This window comes from Electrophorus electricus, chromosome 20 (assembly GCF_013358815.1).
Source record: "Electrophorus electricus isolate fEleEle1 chromosome 20, fEleEle1.pri, whole genome shotgun sequence".
Taxonomy (NCBI): Eukaryota; Metazoa; Chordata; class Actinopteri; order Gymnotiformes; family Gymnotidae; genus Electrophorus; species Electrophorus electricus.
In genome coordinates, this window is record NC_049554.1 from 12001372 (window position 1) to 12020433 (window position 19062).

A 19062-nucleotide genomic window follows, 5' to 3' on the forward strand; every position below is an offset into this window, starting at 1 on the left:
AATCTGCAGGTGTTTTATTGTAGTAAGAGCTAAAAATATAAAAGGTAGGTTTACTTTTCTTAGAATGATTTACATTAAAAAAGTCTTCCAGTTTTGTTCCATTTATCGCTGACTTTAATGTGTGGACAGAGTAACACTACAGTGTAATGTGTTCTGACAATCTTGCACAATGAAAATCAAAGTGAATATAATGTAAGTCCAGATTTTAATATTTTGTTTAAAAATAATGTGATATACAAATGCAAATGATATGGGATGAGAAGCACCTTTAGGTTGTTCACTTTGGATTTTTTTTTCTTTTCAATTTAGCAGCATATCAGTGATGCATAATGTGTAAATAAAAAAAGACCAACTTCATAAACTTAGGGAATATCCAGTTAGTGGAACACTTGTTTTGGCTGGCTTTGAGAATTCCTTCTCACTTGGACTGTAAGCACACTGTTTCAAGCTCTTTCCATTATAAGTTAACAAATTATTTCCACTTCTTTTTAACCTTTCACATTATAATATTTTGTTTCTGAAGAAAAAAAAAACACTCAGTTTCCTTAAAAAGTATAGCAGCAGTTCTCTTGGGATTTATACCCCACACTTTTGTACACCCATCATTGTCTTTACAACACAGTTGCTGGGAAGCAAATTGGGTAGCCAGTCATACAAGTAAATGGGTGACTGTTAAGGCAATGTTACCATGTCTGGCTAATCTCTGGTTTGTGCAAACAAACACCACTAAAGCAGGTAAGAGTGAAAACTTGTAACTGCTCAGCTTTTGTTTATGAAAATTAAACTGCTCTTAAGCTTTTTCAATCTGGACATACAGAAGGAAAACATTAGTAAATAAAAACTCAAGGCAATGCAGAAGTGCTGATTATTTGAAATAATACGAAGTATCACAACATCCCACTTATACAATTTTGTTGTACAGTCTAGAACACCCTCAGTAGTGCAGTTACAACCATGTACATTTCCTACTTTACTTTTGCCTCTTACAAAATGAAGTCTGACCTACAACAGAGCCTCTGTCACTCAATGACAGGATGCACACCACAAAAGTCCTTCACTGACAACAGTCTGATCTGCTGTCATATATCAAAACAGTTAAAAACTTGAGCATAAGTGAGCATTCATGTGGGGTCCTCATACTTTCAGCAGTTCTCCTCTCATACAGTCTCTGCAGATGAGAAAATAAACATGTGCTGATATACAAACTGTCCAAAGTTACCATCACACTGCCATAATCAGTTTTACATGAGAAGCTTCAACGTGCATCTGCAGAGGTATATCAGTTTATTGCACACATGATTCATAAATGGTATCTTTAAAATTATTTGGAGAGTATCTGTTTTTGTCATCCTATCTCCAGCACTCTGGGTTAGAAATAGATGATGATAGCTGATTATACTTAATAACTGCTCACACAAGTTTAATTTCATATATTTAACGCAGTCCTGCACAGCAAAAATCCCAATGCTGAATTAACACCTAGTGTTTAACTCTTGTAGGGTTCATTTTGGTCCAGCTGGACAGCGTAGCTGTTTAAACACTGGGGTGCATTTTTTCCCTTTTTTGCTGTGTGATGACTGGTACACAGACACCAGGGCAGTGGGCACAGTGGTATCCATTCACCTTTTTCCTCCTAATAATAGTTTTTGCAAGGCTAACATTTTTACTGTTTCTCCAGCTGCTTTGATGCTGGCTGACAAGGTTAAACCCAGCTATCCTAACTATTCATACTGTAAATGTACAAACATGTTTAAAAAGGCAAACAACTGAAAAACATTTGGATGAGATGAGATAATTCAAGAAAACCATAAAATGGCTTTATCACTTTAATACTGATGTCCTGTAAAATTTGTCCTACTCCTTCCAAAACTACATAAAAGATAATATGTTAATCATTTGCATTTATTGGTAGTCTATACACCTGATACTGTATGAAGAGAGGTTTTACCTTGACTGAGTGTCTTGCTGGTGCTCTCCATCTTTCATCAACCAGTGATCTTTTGGTGGTGCTTTCTCCACAGTCTCTTCTTTCCCTTCTAAATTTTTCTTTGCTGCCATAGGAACTCGAGTGTCGAAATTCTGAAAAATACTTTGTCGCTCTGAGCTGAGATACTCAGAATTAGTTTCAAGCTCCCTACAGTTAGTCTGGTCATCATGCCTCTTTGAATGTTTGTTGATATATTTATCATCCTCAACAAACTGGTGGCTTGCTTGCCACTTTGAAGACCCATTTTCATAATTGGAACCATCATCTTCATCCAGTTGCTGGTTATTTGTTTTCTTCCTGTTGCACTCAGACGTGTGCTCCTGTTCTTTGAGGGGCTTGAAGCTGCTGATCTTCACAAGGTTGTTCTTTAGATCATAATAGCTGCTCTCCTCCCAGTGGTCCAGCTCTTCTTTGTGCTGCTGGAGAGGCAGTATCTCATCCCCTGAAGCCATCTTTTTACTCTCATCCTTTTCCAAAGTGTGTAGCATGTGTACTATCCTAGAGTGCTCATCTTTGTTAGTGTTACAAAACATTTTGTTTGTTTGGCTTTTCTGCTGCTCCAAAAACCTATAATCAGTTTCTCTTTGCTTAACTTTGCTGTTAAAATTTGGCATGTCTACAACAACCTTAGATGGCTGAGGAGCATCCTCTAAGGCAGGGGGTTCATGGTCCCTGTAATGAATGGCAGTGAAGTCTGGAGATGGAACCTGAGAAGCTCCCAGAATTGTTTTTGGGGAAAGTTTCTGTACTTGAGCAGGCAGAGACTTAGAGGAGGGTTTATTTTTATCCTCCTGAAGGCATGAATCATCTGAGCAAAAAGAGGTTGTGGGCATATTACTGAGCAATGGCTCTGCAGCCAACTGCGACTCTGTCAAGCTACTACTGTACGGTTTATCGGCCTCCCATATGGGCACGTCCATGGCTGCCATGAGTTTTGACTGTTCTGAGAATGGGCTCTGGATAATGCTTTGCTTTAAAGTCTCTAGTTCCTCAGGCAGTTTGCTCTTGCTCTTACTAAGGAATGGATCCAGCAGACTACCAGTCTGGACACTAAGGCTGTGGGTAAGGACTGGCGAAAACCCATCTGCTCCAGTGCTGCTACAAGTGACGTTAGAGTCAGTGTTCCTTGCTTTGCTGGTGTAGTCAGATATGTTGCCCTCCTTTTTAGTGCAAATAGTACTGTGGCTGGTGCTTTTGTAAATACTTCCATTACTGGAATTGCTGCTGGTGGCGATGTTGCAGTTGCTGCTTTCTTTTTTGTCAGTTGTCAATAGGTTCTCCTGTCCACATATGGAAGATGAGCTTGTGTAGGATTTGCTGGTGCAATTGGTGTTTCTGTGATTTACATTACAATCAATTTTCCTGACAATGTTAGTCAAGTTCATTATGCTTCCATCAGTATAACTACTGTTTTTCATCTGATTAGCACTATTTGACACACTTGCACTGGCTGTGCCACCAACTATGCTAATGGTTGTGCCAGGTCCACTGGTTCCTGTCTCAGTTTTTTCACCACGTCTGTGATCCGCTCGGCTTACTGAGCTGCTCTCAGCTTTCATTGAGAATAACCCATTTCCAGTTTCCTTTGTGAAGATCCCATGTCGAACAGTGACTTGTGGTGTATCCACCACTGATTGGTGCCTTAGAGGGGAAACTTGGGTTATACCTGGCTGGGTGACTATGACCCCTCCTTTCCATCCTATCAAACTACACTTTGGCGCATGTGGTATGTAGCCAGAGCTTGCAGAAGTGGACTTAACAGAGACACAGTGTTGGGGAGACTGTTGATAGGATTGCCTTTGTGATGATTTAGGTGTAGCTTGGAACACAGTGTTGAACATCTTCCTTCTTGTGTCCTCAATTTCCTCAGGAGACCAGCTGATGCCTTGTTTCAGCCTCTGAGCTGTGAACCAGAGCTTAATCTGCTCCTCTGGGAAACCAGACACCACAGTCAAATAACAGAGCTCTGCCTTGGTGGGGTATGGAAACTTGCCGAAAGAAGTCTTAAGGAAACTGCTTAAGTCCATGGCGGGATCATAGGTGGGAATGCTGCTTAAAGGAATCATTACTTTTGGGAGATCACTGTTTGATATGGGACCAGATGGGATAGAATGCCTTAAGTTCTGTGTTACTGGTATGCCATGAGTGTTTGGCAGTTTCATCACTGAGACAGAACCAGTACCAGTCAGAACTTGTGCTTTTGATGGGGGAAAATTCCTCCCTGTGGTGCCATTAGCTACTGTCATGGCCTTGTCAACACTAAACTCTGGCCTCTGTACCTCAACTGTGTGAGAAACTACAATTTTCTTGTGCTCCCCTTTGACCATCATCTTCATTATTGGGGTCTTAGTAATGGATATACCAGTCTCACTGAAATCCTCTCTTTCTGTAAACAGTGTCTGTTCCACTCTTATAACTCCATCTCGCTTAGTAACCTGCAAAGATACTTTGCCAGGACTCCCTGCTGTGTGCAGCTTGGGATGTATTTTTGCGTTATGCAATGCCAGACCCTCAAACTTTGCCAGTGAAACCTTGCAATTCAGGCAGTAAAATATTGGTTGTGTGTGAAAGTCCATATGGCTGCTGTCCATGTGGTTGAGGAAAAGGTTCAGATCTGACATTTCAAATCCACATGGTGGGCAGCTGTATGTTCCCCTTTCACAGTATGATTTGTTGCCATCATGTCTGAAAACAAGGGGGATCTTCTGTTCCTCTTCCTCCTGACCAGAGATGCTCAAGATGCTGTCTTCAGGTATAGTAGGCAGGAGTTCTGGTAAACATCCCAGCATGATTTCGTCTCGCAGGTGTTTGTTCTTGGATGGAATCATGCAGGGAATGGTGGACTTCCTTTTGCTGGCCATGTTGCAGGGCTAATTGTGAAAAATGATCTAAGAGTCAGGACCATGTACAGGAATTTTATGGAGCTTCAGTGTCATAGAACAGCCATGATGACATCACATGTCTTCAGTGTAGAACTTTCCCCCATTGCACAGTAGTGATCTAGCAACACACTAGGAGTCTGTGGATGAACAAAACAATGAAATAAAAGTAACATGAGGTAAGTAGAGATACTAGCAATAAACCAGAGAAGAATAAAAAATAACTATTCACTGGAAAGAGCATTTATCATCAGGTACATAATCTGCTTTGAAAAGCATGGACACTAAACAAAGTTCACTTTTGGCAGTGGAGACATTCTTATATGAATCAGATTTAGTGAAGCAGAAGCCTTGCTTTTCTATATAAATATATGAATGTTGACCAAAAGGCACAAATACAGGCAAGAAATTGAAAAGAACAGTAATAGCAATAAACGTACATGAATAGATGAATGAGTAAAAGACAGTGCCCACCACCAAACCACTGCCACTTTTTTTAGGCACAAAATCAGTTCTATCAAAAAACCTGGATTTGTAGTTTTACATATTGTGCCAGACCCACATATGCTATCCCCCCCCCCCACCCATATCTCCTGTCTGCTCACCAGACTCCCCCGCACGCTACTCCTCAGGCGGTTCAGGGCCTTTTCAGGTTCATCTGTGGTTCACATTTTTCCGCCTGTTCTGTTTTAACAATTATGTAAATATCTTGTAATGATTGTTACTCTGGGCGCTCAACCATATGCAGCATAGTTTATGAGTTTGGAACATAAAATTTGAAACTAAAGACAGTTCTGTGTGTGTGCATCCAAAATGCTCTTAAGGTACTCTGAGTGTGCTTTCCCAATGCTCTCACAATACTCAGTGTGTGCATCTCCAATACTCTCACAGTACTCTGTGTGAACATCCCAAACACCCTCACCATAGTCAGACAAATTTCTCCTCAGCTGTCCTAGCAGGACTACAGTTTTTTGTCTCTGACTTTGTCTTCCTCTCCAAGCTTTTCCATCTGTTAGCACCTAACTTACTTTGTCTCATTTGGAGAGTCTCAGTCATCGTGCCAATAAATAGCCACTGAATAATTATACTATCATTCTTTATTTTCCATGCAATAGGCATCTCTAAAATGTGTTAATGGAACCATTTGCACTTTTGATTTGGGTTTGGTTCTCTTCAACATGTCTTTCATTAGACTATAAAAAGTATTAGACTATATAAAAGACTATAAAGTATTGTATAAAAATGTGGTGTTCGTGTGTGAATTTTTTTTCAGTGACTGCCTGTCTTTTAAATAAAAGATGAAACCGTTCTGGAATTAAAAAACCCTGAGCTGACTGCCCAGAATACACTGTGCTCCCAGACAGAGCTGTGACGTCCTCTCTCCAACTCACTCTTTTTATTTCTCATGACGGCTCCCTTCCTGCCAGGGGAGAAAAATTTAAACTAGGTCACCAGCATCTTATGCTGTAATCCCACTTCTCTACATCCAGACATGGGCATTTACTGTACGTTGAGCTGAGAGGTCATAAGACATTCATTAAATCACACTGCTCTTAACCTTTCCCCCAGTTACAGCTGGGTTAGAAAAAGCATTATATACCAGTATACCTAGTATAAGGATTAACAATGAGGCTTTTTTTAAATAAATAAATTTTAAAAATAGACAGAATGCTCTATTTACTATTCAAAATTAATTAAGCTCTGTATAAAATGATTGCATTTCTACAAATTTAGGTTACTTTACGCATTTTCTGACAAAGTACAAAAAATGTAATTATGGGAGTTCGCAGGTGGTGTGAAGGGAAGGGAGTGAAACATTACTATCTTCTACCACACAGGCACCGGAGCACTTGCTTGATTACCACCTGAGAAAGAAGGGGTAGTTCGGAAAATGTCACATAAAAAGCAGGTCACTCATCAAAGAGTTGGGATGCTTTATCTGGCAAACAAGCCATATGATTAGACACAGGACAAGAGGTTTCCAGACTATTCCAGACAGTGAGCTATTGAAAAGTACACTGTGAAAGAGGGGACTCGTGTTTCAGCTCAGGGGTGAACTATGCACTCCTCCACAAAACACTCTACCTTCTACTGTGTGTTTCCTGATACTTTTGTTACCCATATGGCAGACCTAAATGCCTTTTCACCTCAAGCAACCTATGGAGAGAAAGTACTGAAGGTACTGAAACATCTAACATGTCTCAAAATTAGTGAAGACTAATGATCTATAGAGATAGCATAATAATATGGCTTTGGTATACACAATATTGAGCTGATTTGTATATTTTAATGGTTAAAATGATTAAATTGATTTTAAATTATTTTTTAATTAAAACACAAGTGAATAGACCATCTGGAAATATACTGAAACTGCTTATACATAACACTTTACTGAATACACAGTGTGCTTAAACATAATAATCTACTAAATCATAACTTGCAACAAGACTAATACATAACCTCTAATTATTATACATTTTTTATTAAGTTAAACTCTCACAAAACCCTACTGGTTACAGTGCAAATTAGGCTATTTAAATAAAGGAGTTGTAATTTATTACAATGTATATTCTAAACTTTTTTTTTTAAATTTATTTATACATAACTATTGCTCTTTTTAGATTTTCATGAGACCTACTGTACTATGGTTTACATTATGCTGCACCATAAGCAGTTCAGTAACATTTTAGGCAGAATTTGCTACAGTATGATTTGTTACAAATCATGGTTGTTATTTTTTTCCTTCAATATCCAATACTGTTTGTTGTTGTTTTTTTTGCTGATGTCACTCCAATAATGATTGAAACAAGATATTTTTTATGTATTATAATACATTATTATTAGATATGTGTATTATTTATTACAGTATAAAAACATACAAAGTAAGTAAAAGTGGCTTTGTATTTACTATGGCATGTGATTTTAGTAGATGCAAAATGGATTTTATTCACACTACTTTCTTCTCTCACTACTGATTAAAGCACTGCCTGCTTGTTCCTGCTTGAACTCATGGTACAACACTTAATGAGGCAGCTATGGCATCTTTCCTCAGCAGAAACACTGGTGTGCCAGGTGTACAAACAAAAAAACTCACTGTGTTAGGCTGCTTCTTGTCAACTGTAATGCAGTATGCATTGAATTCGGTTGTGCTGTAAATGAACAAAGTAAATGTGATGAAATGAAATTTAGCCGTGTTAAGAGTTAGACGCCCATCTTTAGGTTAACGAATACTAGGATCGGCTGGTCCTCTTCAGTGTCTTCAAGTGTGGCAGGGTTTCATCCAGTCTGACTCCACGTAATGGCACCTCCATTTACAAGGGAAATGTGATACTAAGCTGGAAGCAATAGTCTGTGCTGTGCCCTTTCCACTGGCATGCCTTTGTTACATTTCCTGTATGTCTGGATATACATGTGCCAGGTTGTGAGAGGAGCATGCGACAACATGCCATCATCTCCCACTGCATTGTATGTGTGAGGTTTTTCATTTATATGAGAGTCGAACATGTCCACATTAATTATGTAGACTCAAGCTCCACTGAGACGTCCTATAACAGTTCACCTTCATTTACGGATGTGACTTATTAGTGAAATGCCAGCAGTAAGGGCTTTTAAGTCCCCTCAGCTATTTCTGGGAAACCCATACTTTTAATGTATACCTAATCACGTGTGTGTGTGTGTGTGTGTGTGTGTGTGTGTGTGTGTGTGTGTGTGTGTGTGTGTGTGTGTGTGTGTGTGTGTGTGTGTGTGTGTGTGCACGCGTGTGGTGTGTGAACATTGCAATGTGTCAGGTGCCATCAGCACTACCCGCCTGTCCCCCCCTACCTCAGTCACTACTGAAGGGGCTGCTGGGAGGCCAGTCTGCACTGCCACTCATGTGTTAACATTGCCATAGCAACCCGTCTCCCTTCCGTTCACTTGCCCGCCACACACTCAGGGGACTAGATCCTCTGTTCCTCTGCTCACACACTTGGGGGACGTCTTTTATACCCTCCAAAAAAGACCAAATTCCAAGCTTTTTGCACCATTACAGGACTTGCCAATTTTAGAATTTTGAAATAACCAAAGACTTTGCTCTGTCCTTTCTGCTGCCATAACATATACTAAACAAAAATGCATTTCAGTTTGGTTCACATTTTATAAAAAATATTGAAAGATGTTGCTTTCTGAATGATTGCATAGTCTCGTGAGAAAAGTCTACCAAAAAGGACCATGCAGGGGTTTGCTGCCAGAATTCACTTCTTATTGCGCAACACATACTAGATAAGCACTGATGAGATGTGCTTACTTTGATAGCCAGGATGATACTGATTAAAAACAAAATGGAAGATGGCGGAGCTCTATGAATTGTACTGTCCAGCCTAAAATGGCTGACATTGTAACCACAGACAAGTGCCAGGTCTCAGCAAATGCCAGCTCCTTCACACCAAGCCGCACTCACAGAGTCGAAACACTTGCTGCGGGAGCACTGCTCCTGGTAAACCCCACCAAGTTTGTTTCGAAAGCAGTGGAGATAGGTGAAGATTCCTTTAAAAGGGTTTTGGGAATACTTTTCTATCTCTGTGATCATTTGTGTGTGTGGATATAAACATGCCACCCCTCCTTTAAGATTGAAAAATAATCTCTGAATCCAACAATTTGAAACATTCTGAGAGACATCAGAGGCTCTTTATTCTATATTATTTCTTATTAACGATTGTCACCTGCATGATTGAAATGGATCGACAATGCAACTTATTTAAAATGTTTGCAGACGCTTACACGTATTACAGTTGATTCTGCCTTCTGAATTCAAAGCATGCTACATAAATTAGCTATATAAATAAATAAATTGTGACCAAAGAACATCTTTAAATGAACAACTTTTAAACAAAGAATTAAGGGGCCTCTTTGTGTGTGTGTGTGTGTGTGTGTGTGTGTGTGTGTGTGTGTGTGTGTGTGTGCGCGTGCGCGTACGTGTGTGTGTGCGTGTGTGTGTGTGAGAGAGTAATATTTTATAACAAGACAATAGAAAATCATTTATGCACGATGGTTGGTATGGGTGTCATCATATTCCATTATAATGGCCTATTCTAATAATAAATTACCAATTTCTCATAATTACATAAATTAAATAATTAGATATGAATGATCAATAGATGATAGGTTAGATAGAAAAATATTTTGGGATTTTATAATTTGTTGTTATTTAGTCAAACAAAACTGGTGTTTTTTCTCATGATTACCATCATATTCATATAAATTAATTTACATCATAAACTGACAATCAGGATCTTTGCATTATTCCACATACGTAATCTAAAGAAACAAGTCACACATGTTCCTTGTCCTTAACTGCTTATGATTACAACGAAAGACAATATGTCTGGCCTTATTGGAACAGTTCAGAGGGGCCAGAGGAGGGATGTTCGCATATCCCAAAACAGCTGTACTTCACACGACTGCTGGAAAACCAAGATAAAACGTCAGGAACTAGACATCTCAAACTTTTATGTTTTAATAAACTTTTACTCAGATATTTTTCCTAGGATTGCTTTAAAAAAAAAAACAATTAAGATGGAGTAAATGAGCTAAGTCAGAGGAGAAATACAGCACAATATAAAGGTCTTTGCATATCATATAGAGTGCACGGACGCTATAAACAGTAGTGAACACAAACCGCCCTTTCTTACGAACACACGAGAACCAGGAGAGCACGAGTCCACGCTGAGTGCTGACAGATCTTGCCCTAGATTACACTACGTTGCAGAGCCTTGTTGATACTGGTATTTACAAGGCGTGATTTCGGAGTAGGATTTTTATTTTTTTTTTAAGGCGAGCGATGTTAAGATTCTGCACACCTTCCGCATATTAACAGGTGAAATGGCATACTTTGTAAGCGTATTGGCTGTAGGCTATAGTTATCTCGCAGTACTGTAGTTAACTGAAAACGATCTCAATTAGTCAAAACCTCGCTTTATCTTTCTTTAGGCCTTTTTTTTTAATTTAAGAATGAGAATAATCGCTTTTTATTATTTCTTCCTCCTGGGTCGTATCTTGTAATATAATGATGTTCGTCGTCTCGAATTTTACTTTACGAAACAACAGCCTTTAAATCCGAAGAAGGAAAAGGCGCTGAAAAGGACAAGCCTATCGCGCGTACAGTAAGATCAGACGGGCTCGCGAGCCTGTAGCGTGCGAATAATCGAATTGGAAGCAGATAGAACACCGAGTAACCGAAATATTTTTAAACTGTAACGAAGTAGCAAGTTAACCCTTTCACCTTTGTGCTAACACGCTAGTAACTTTCATTTAATAACACGAAAGTTGCATTGTTTAGCGCGGAGCAAAGACGCAAGTGTTGACTATTCCCAAAATTTTAACTAAGCACTCCTCATCTACTGTCGCCATTTTATACATAGGCGACTTCATGTAAACTGCGTTGACTGCTGCTTCACCGCATGAGTAGAATAACAAGCTATGCCAGTCTAACGTAAAGTAACCTCCGTTGAGAAGGTTTGAATATTCTCTATATATGTAAGTACAACTTGCATGAGGTAAAATCCCCTACCTTTTCGCTGGTCCGGTGTTTAAGAATGAAAATCCGTTATTGATAAAGAAATGAATAGCATTAGATTAGCTCCGCTGTGGGTCTCTGGGGAGGAGGAGGGGTTCAGCCCTCTCCTCAGATGAACCCTATGAACTAGTGTGAACCCGTCGGTGACCACGGCAAGGTACATTTACTCCTTTAGGACTCACTCATTGTGCCGGTTTGACACTGGTGCGAGTGAGAGAGGCAAGAAACGTACGCCGTGCGTTCTCAAACAAGGGCACGTGATTAAAAGCGTCACCCAAACCCAAAAATCCTGCCCCTCTTTTGAGGACAGAGAGAGGGTGAATCATATGCACACGTCTGACAGCCTCAAAATGGAGCAGAACATTTCGGTCACTGGGTCTTTAAATGAATAGAGTCTTTAAGATTTAAAACAATGTAACTGAATTTAGTAATTATTATTATTATTATAGATTGGATATCATTTTCTAAGTGATGACCATACTATAGTTCAGCATAGTAATAGTTTATTGCTGGTTTGATACTTAATAATATAGTAGACGTTTTAGCTTAAGTAACAGCATAAAAGAATATTTAACTCTATGCCATGATTTGAAGCATGCCTGGATGTTATTATGAAGATTACTTACACCAATAAAGGCAGTTGACCTGTTTATTTGTGAGCACTTTAAGAAGACATCAGTAAGGACACATCAGGTGAAGTGCCACTTGATCCTTCATGAAATACACACACACACACACACACACACACACACACACACACACACACTTCCTCCACTGTGCTCTGTGGCTTGCTAGAGGAAAGGCATCAGTTATCCAGGGGCTCCCCCTGACGTCAGAGTGACAATTACATGCGCTATCGCAGCTTCTTTCTGACAGTACAGGTAGGCAGTGGTTAATCTGATTGGATAAAGCTTGTGAACACGTCCATCATGAATTGGTTGCCAGGTGTCTGGTTTTACCTTCTACTCACCAAAAAGCAATATTAGGCTATAATTTGTTATCTGTAAACGTAACGGAATGTTTATTTATATATAATATATGCTTATAGTTTCACATTTAAAGACACTATCTGGGGTTTTGCAAAGCCAATTTTGTTTAAATGTATACTATCAATAAACACTTTAAAATTTGTAGATTCCTTGCTTATTGCCTTCCTCTTGCTCTTTCTTTAGTGTTTATAGACCATTGCCAGGGTTTCTGCACTTATTGTTCAAAATTCTGGACTAAATCTTTCAGAGCAAAACTTCCATTGGGTTTTATCCTAACAAGACTTACTACCACAATGTAGAAAATATTATAGCTTGATTAATTGCTCTAGAACAAACAAACATTATATGTTCCCAGAATACTGTAAACCCCGGCGAAAATAACAATAAAGCAGCTGGTGTTTTACTTTTTAAAAATCTGGCATACTTTAAAATATCTGTAATCATTATCTTAAGCGAATAGTCGTACACAGCCTAAGCGCCGACTATTAAGGCGGTTTACAGCTTTAACCTTCGGTAAGCCTGATCCAGCTCACATAGCTTTCGAGACACTTAACTGGAAGAGAGTGCGTTTGCCTCCAAATTCAAACTCTCGGCCAATGAACGTGAAATCCTCGGTCGAATGAAATACCTACTTTTCGGGCATGTGACCGCAGCATCGCAAACGAGAAACGCGTGTCAGCCAATACCGCGCCGCGGTAGGACGCGACTTCAGAAATGACAGTTCAGCTTTATCACGTTGTCAAGGCGGACGTTAACTCTGCGACACAAGTTGCAATACTCCAAGTATGGCGCTATCGCAGTGTCTGGAGGATTCACCGGGCTGGCGGACTCCACGGATCGGACAGGATTCTAGCTTAAAAGAATTGTATAATGAAAGACACCGGCTTGCTCTGGAAGAACTGATTTCCGGAGGAGCAGATTCCTTTGTGGACTTTCTGAAGAAGGAAAGAATACCGAATTTCCTTTCCGATGAAGAGATCAGACGGATTTCTCGTGCCGCAGTGGTACCTAGGTGCGTTTCCTTAATCGGGGATGAATCCCATTTAGATCAGTCTGGCACTTTGGACTGTTCGTCGGTCACATACTTCCCCGAAATATCTGACATAGAGCCCCCGCTTTTAGAGATCGGTTGGCCCGCTTTCACAAGGGGTTCGTTCCGTGGAGTTACCCGCGCTGTTGCATACTTCCAGCCAAGCTATGGCGAGTGCATTTACAGCTGTAAAGAGGCGGCAAGAAGGATGATCAAAAGTGCCAAGGAGGTAATTCTTACTGTTCACGTTCACGTAATGTGTAAAACGGTCGCTATATCGTATAGTTGAACTGTTAATAGAGAATCACCTTTGGGGTAGTTCTGTGCAATAAAAGCAAGCGGGCTGTTCAGTTTAAAGGAGTTTCACAAATGACTGGCTGCATATTAACGCTCTGATTTAATCAAGAATTTAGCTTTATCTACAAAATAATTATTTTATGCTGTGCTGTCAAGCATTGAATTGTATTAATAAAACGATCGCCGCTGAAGTTATTCATCACCAATAGCGCATGTTTAGGTTTAGAACATTCTTTTGTTCTCTATGGCAGCCCTGCTGGTAAGTGCACACTGTTCCTCCTTTTTCTCCCCGATTTTCTCCCCACATGAAGAGTAAATGTAAACTACCACTTTGCCTTCCGTGACCACAGGACAATGTAGGGCGAACCATTTTTGAAATGAATGTTATTAACAAAAGAAAACAAGTTTACTGAACAAACAGTAGAAGAAATGGTTATTTATTTTGGTGCACATATTAGGGAGGTCCGATCAAAAATGCTGTGACTATTTTTAATCTTTATTAAAAATAATTTCTTAAATAGTACATTATTAAGCAGATCACACGTTAATGATATTTAGGCTTTTTAAAGAAATAGACATAGTCTCTGAAATAATAATTTAACACATATATAAGACCATTTCTGTTAGCCTGGGGTAATGAGCAGTCATCCCCATGGGTTATTTTTTACAGAATGACAGGAATGTGTACAGGAATCTTTCACACTTGGCTGCAGCCTCCAGAGAGTGAACCTGGAGCTTCAGAGGTGCCATAACATGTCCCTTACTCAGTCATGAGGCTTTACATTCTGAGAGAACTCATTTTGCAGTTAGGCCTGCAGGCGGCTTGGCTTGTACATCTGTTTTAATGCCAAAAGTAAAAGATGTTCATAAAGACACAGACAGGACAGTGGGTGTTTGCATCCCAGGGTCATGATGAAGAACCCCACTAAACAGAGGGAACCAGCTTTGGGTGATTGTTTTGTTTTCGTTTGCAGGTCATTGCCATAGTAACAGACTCGCTGACGGACTTGGATATTTTCCGCGACCTGCAGGAGGCGTGCTGCCAACGTCGTGTGCCTGTGTACATCCTCCTGGACCAAACTTCTCTCCCAGCGTTCCTGCAGATGTGCAAAAACCTGAATGTACACCTCGATGAGCTCCAGGTAGCTGCTTGTGGAGTACATTACCCCTCCTGACAAAACCACATAGTAGACTCACTAATTTATTGACAGTTCTAAATAGTGCTTACCAATCCTCTCATCTAAATGGCTTATATTTTGAACTAAACAATAAATTATGATAATAAAGATGATAAAGCAGTTTTATTACCTGAGGGTTTTCCTTTGGGCTTTTTAAACTGGTCCACTAAAAATCGCTTTGTTTTTATTGAAGCATATGAGAGTGAGGACCATAACGGGATCTACTTACTACATGAGATCAGGTGCACGCATCACGGGTAAAGTTCATGAACGATTCATGCTAATTGATGGCAATAGAGTGGCTACTGGTTCCTACAGGTAAGACTCACAGACCCAGACTCAAACACTCATAAACATTATTCAAATGGGATTGGATTTACGTGGAGAGGTGGTATTATGTAATTATTACCCACCATCATCAATGATTTTATTCCAGTCTGAATCTGCCATGTCAGTCATTTTTACAGAACTCCCGTATCACTAAAGATTCCAGTGCATTATGCCTACAATAAAACATTCTGTAGAAATAACCCCAGGTTATTTTAATCCTGTGCAAATTGCTTTGCCAGCAGATGTTCCAACATATCTTGTGGAAAAGCCATTTTCTTGCTTTCTTCAGGCATGGAACCGATCGAGGAAACATGTACTTTAGTTACATTCTTCAGCATATACTACCCAAAGGCCTTCTCCAGAGCAATTCTTCTGATCGCTGTAGGGTCTATTACCTGTTAATAGCTTGCTAATTTATTTCTAAGTTATTGTTTCTATAAATGGTTATATAAAATATCAACATTTTGCGTAAAAGATTACTGACAAGTGAGTGAGGAATTTGACTCAACTCTAAGTCTCCTGATTCATAATGGTCATAAATAGGTAATGGTTAATTAATATTTTATGATGCAATTATGTTTTGTAGATGTGGTCAATAAAAACTGCATATTATGCATGGACATTTTGTTTGATTAATGCATAATTTAAGTAGCCACTCCCATCTCTGTAATTTCTTATCTTGTGCAAATCACTCATAAACATTACAGGTGCGTTGAGGTAAAATTACTTTATGGGCATATATCTGAAAAAATTACTTTCCAAATAGGACTGTAGACCCAGACACATGGAATCATAGAGTTGTACTCTGGGCGAGTCACTGAGCTCTGTGGAGGCAGGAGAAGGGTTTGGTACTTTAATGCTTTCTGGTAAGACAGGCAAATGAGCAAAAATTTATTTTAAACAGCTGTGAAAAGAACAACTTAGGATGTATATTCCCTTTTATTTATGAAGAGCTCAGAGTTTCCACAGGCTGCTGTTTATCCGTGAATCTGAGTGGTGGTGGCCAAAGCATACAGAGGAGAAAAAATGATACCAGTGAACCTAACTCCTGGATATTTTTGAAAATCTACAAGAGGCTCCAGTCGAGAGTCCAGTCCATTGTTTTTGGCCACACCCAGTTCAACAGCTTGTTAACTAGCTTATGAGTTGAGTCAGGCATGTAAAATCAGGTCAACCACTAAACTGAAGTTCTGTGGCCCTCTGTACTTTAAACATCACTTGTAAAAATGAATTAAGATGTGTTGCTTCATTCATTTATCCTCAGGTTCAACTGGACTGATGGTAAACTCAACAGTAGCAATCTGATTGAGCTATCTGGCCAAATCACTGAGAACTTTGATGAAGAGTACCGGATCCTGTATGCCCAGTCTCTCCCAGTGAACACAAGAGCACCCCCTAGTGTCCGAAACAGTGGCATCTATGACCACCTGCTCCTGAAGCTCCCAGGAACACCTGCTTCCCAGCTAGTCAAGGCAGCAAAACCCGAACTAGCATGCCTGACCAGCACACCCAGCAAATGTCAGGCTGCAGAGATCCAACCGCTTGATAAAGAATCAGAGAAAGAGGACAAGAAGAGCAACCCTGGATCTGACACCTCAACTCTCGGAGATGACTGGATGGATCAGGAGCTCAGAGAGGATGTCATTGGTGCTGGTGACCCTCTGGCGAAGGCTGGGCAGGTCGATGGGTCCAACGGTACTCAGACAGTGGCCACTATGACCTCCCCAGCTGCCTCGTACTGCCACGCGTCCACGCGGACCACCGGTGTCATGTCAGACAGTGCGGTCCAGACAGAAACACCTCAGGAGCCCCACCCAACATCTCCGAGCACCACCTCCGGTGATCAGGACAACAGCTCCAGCGACTCATCCATCTCAAGCTCCATGCCACCCAGGGACAGTCCTGCACCAAAGGAGGTAGAGCACCACCCTGTCACCACCAGCAGGACAGCCGCTGCAGGCAGCAGCCTGAGGGAGTGCTTTTGCAGGCTGGCCAAAGAGCGGCAGCGCCACTATACCACGATTCGTGCCAAGTTGGACCACATGATGATGCTGCTCTCCCACCGCAGGGAGTGGGTGGACTATGCCGGGGCCCTGGGCACTGGCCCACCCAGGGGCTACCCAGGGCAGGTAGAGGGCAGGCACGTCCATAGTGTGATGGACAGTGTGCTTATGGGGACATGGCCAAGGTCAAGGTGTCTGCAGTGAAGTATGTAGGAATGGAGCTAGTGATGGGAAAGTGGGTACGCTAGGCTAAGGGCTAAAGTTAGTGATTTAGGGCTAGGGGTAGTGGATTAGGGCTAAGATTAGGGTTATGGCTATGGTTAAGGGCTTTAGGCATGCACCACATAACATGGTTTAAATGCCTTACCAATATGCATTTAGTCGAAATTGTAATAGGATAGGTGAGGTTTATAGAGAAATGTATGAACTTCAGGTCAAAGGGACTTTACCGCAATGGTACTTCTTCATTTCAACTTTATCTTTGTATTATTACTGTAACCTTTGCCTCTGTGGTATTCAATAAGCCAAAGTATACCGAGGCCAGATTTTGTAGCTGGAGAAGCCAATGCTCAGTTGGTAAGAACATTTCTAAAACTGTTCTTAACCTTGTAATATGTGTTTGATTTTTCCCACATGAAAAAGAATGGAAAAACAGCAAATATTCCACACTCATATCATTAAGGATTCCTTTTTTGATAATGACACTAATGATGTATATAAATTTATCAGAAGAAAAGATAGTTATATGATGACATTATTGTCTTAAAATGGTAGTGTGATGGGAGTAAATCACATACGTTACTTCATCTGTTTTGTTTAAAAGTGAATCAGTTGAGAAATGGTTACAATCACATTTTATACATCTCTTTATGTTTCACTACTGACAATGCACAGGCACTTGGGGACTCTTTCTATCTCTCTGAAAACACTGAAATGGTTTTAGCTATGATTGAATTGGCTTGTAAGTACAACAAATTCTAATAAAGTGTCTTTATTAGCAGTGGTGTTTGCTTTTTACCTTTGTTAAATATTTCACAACACATTTCACAGTGCTCTAGTTTCTATTATAAAATATTTCACAAGTGCTCTTTCTCCAAACCAGCGGAGGCAGCGCTTATCTCAGGTACTCTAGTGGTTCGATCTTGTTAGTGTGTACAGGTGATAATTTATTGCAGTGTTTGAACAGACTGCTGATGGTCACTGGCAGTGTTTAAACAGACATGTTCGTTGGTGGTGTTTAAATGGACAGCTGTTCGTGCAGTTTGATAAATGTTTCACGTGATGAATAGGTTATGCCCAAAGAAGCAGTGTCTGAGTGAAAAGAAATCAGTGTTACTGTGGGTAGCAACAGGAAAGAAATCAAGAGAGACCGGATGGAAAAGTGGAAAGTAAAAGTGCAAAAGCAAATGTCCCAAACATCCTGAAGATGGCGCTATTTCCCTAGTAAATAGTCTTCATTAATCAGCCACATTTTACATAATCTTGTAAGTATCACGCTAAGATTAAGTTGCATAACAGCAAGAAGTCTCTGGGGGGAAAAATGTGTAATTTACTTTTTATAAGATTTATAACTAATGCAAGAGTGATTTATTCATTAATGATAAACACTTTCATATGAAGATGTGCCATTTGCCATACCTATGTACCTGCAGTCACTGTTTAAAGTATGTTATGCATAGGATGGAAATGGACTCTAACGTGTTTTTCAGTCATTAGAGGAGAAAGGTTTTTGTTTATGTTTCTCCAAGCATTGGGTGTCGGTACATTCACTTGTTTCCATGGATACCTTCCTGTCTACTGCAGTCTTTCACTATAA

General features: G+C 40.1%; 2 protein-coding genes across 3 annotated transcripts; one reads left to right on the forward strand and one right to left on the reverse strand.

The window, feature by feature from the left end:
* Positions 1-188: 188 nt before the first annotated feature.
* si:ch211-232b12.5 (zinc fingers and homeoboxes protein 1) lies at positions 189-11641 on the reverse strand. Its single transcript, XM_027001902.2, has 3 exons — positions 11414-11641; positions 1949-5006; positions 189-1168 (listed from the first exon to the last, which is right to left on the reverse strand). Exons 2-3 carry the CDS (start codon positions 4846-4848, stop codon positions 1135-1137), a joined length of 2934 nt encoding a protein of 977 aa, XP_026857703.2. The 5' UTR covers positions 4849-5006; positions 11414-11641; the 3' UTR covers positions 189-1134.
* Positions 11642-13144: 1503 nt separating this feature from the next.
* fam83d (family with sequence similarity 83 member D) lies at positions 13145-18236 on the forward strand. 2 transcript variants are annotated; one of them, XM_027001828.2, is made up of 5 exons: positions 13288-13420; positions 13531-13667; positions 14710-14877; positions 15107-15231; positions 16508-18236. In XM_027001828.2, the coding sequence occupies exons 1-5, from the start codon at positions 13378-13380 to the stop codon at positions 17448-17450; spliced, it is 1416 nt and encodes a 471-aa protein (XP_026857629.1). In that variant the 5' UTR covers positions 13288-13377; the 3' UTR covers positions 17451-18236. The 2 variants fall into 2 exon arrangements, with proteins under 2 accessions (XP_026857627.1, XP_026857629.1); XM_027001826.2 differs by having other exon boundaries at positions 13145-13667.
* Positions 18237-19062: the final 826 nt, after the last annotated feature.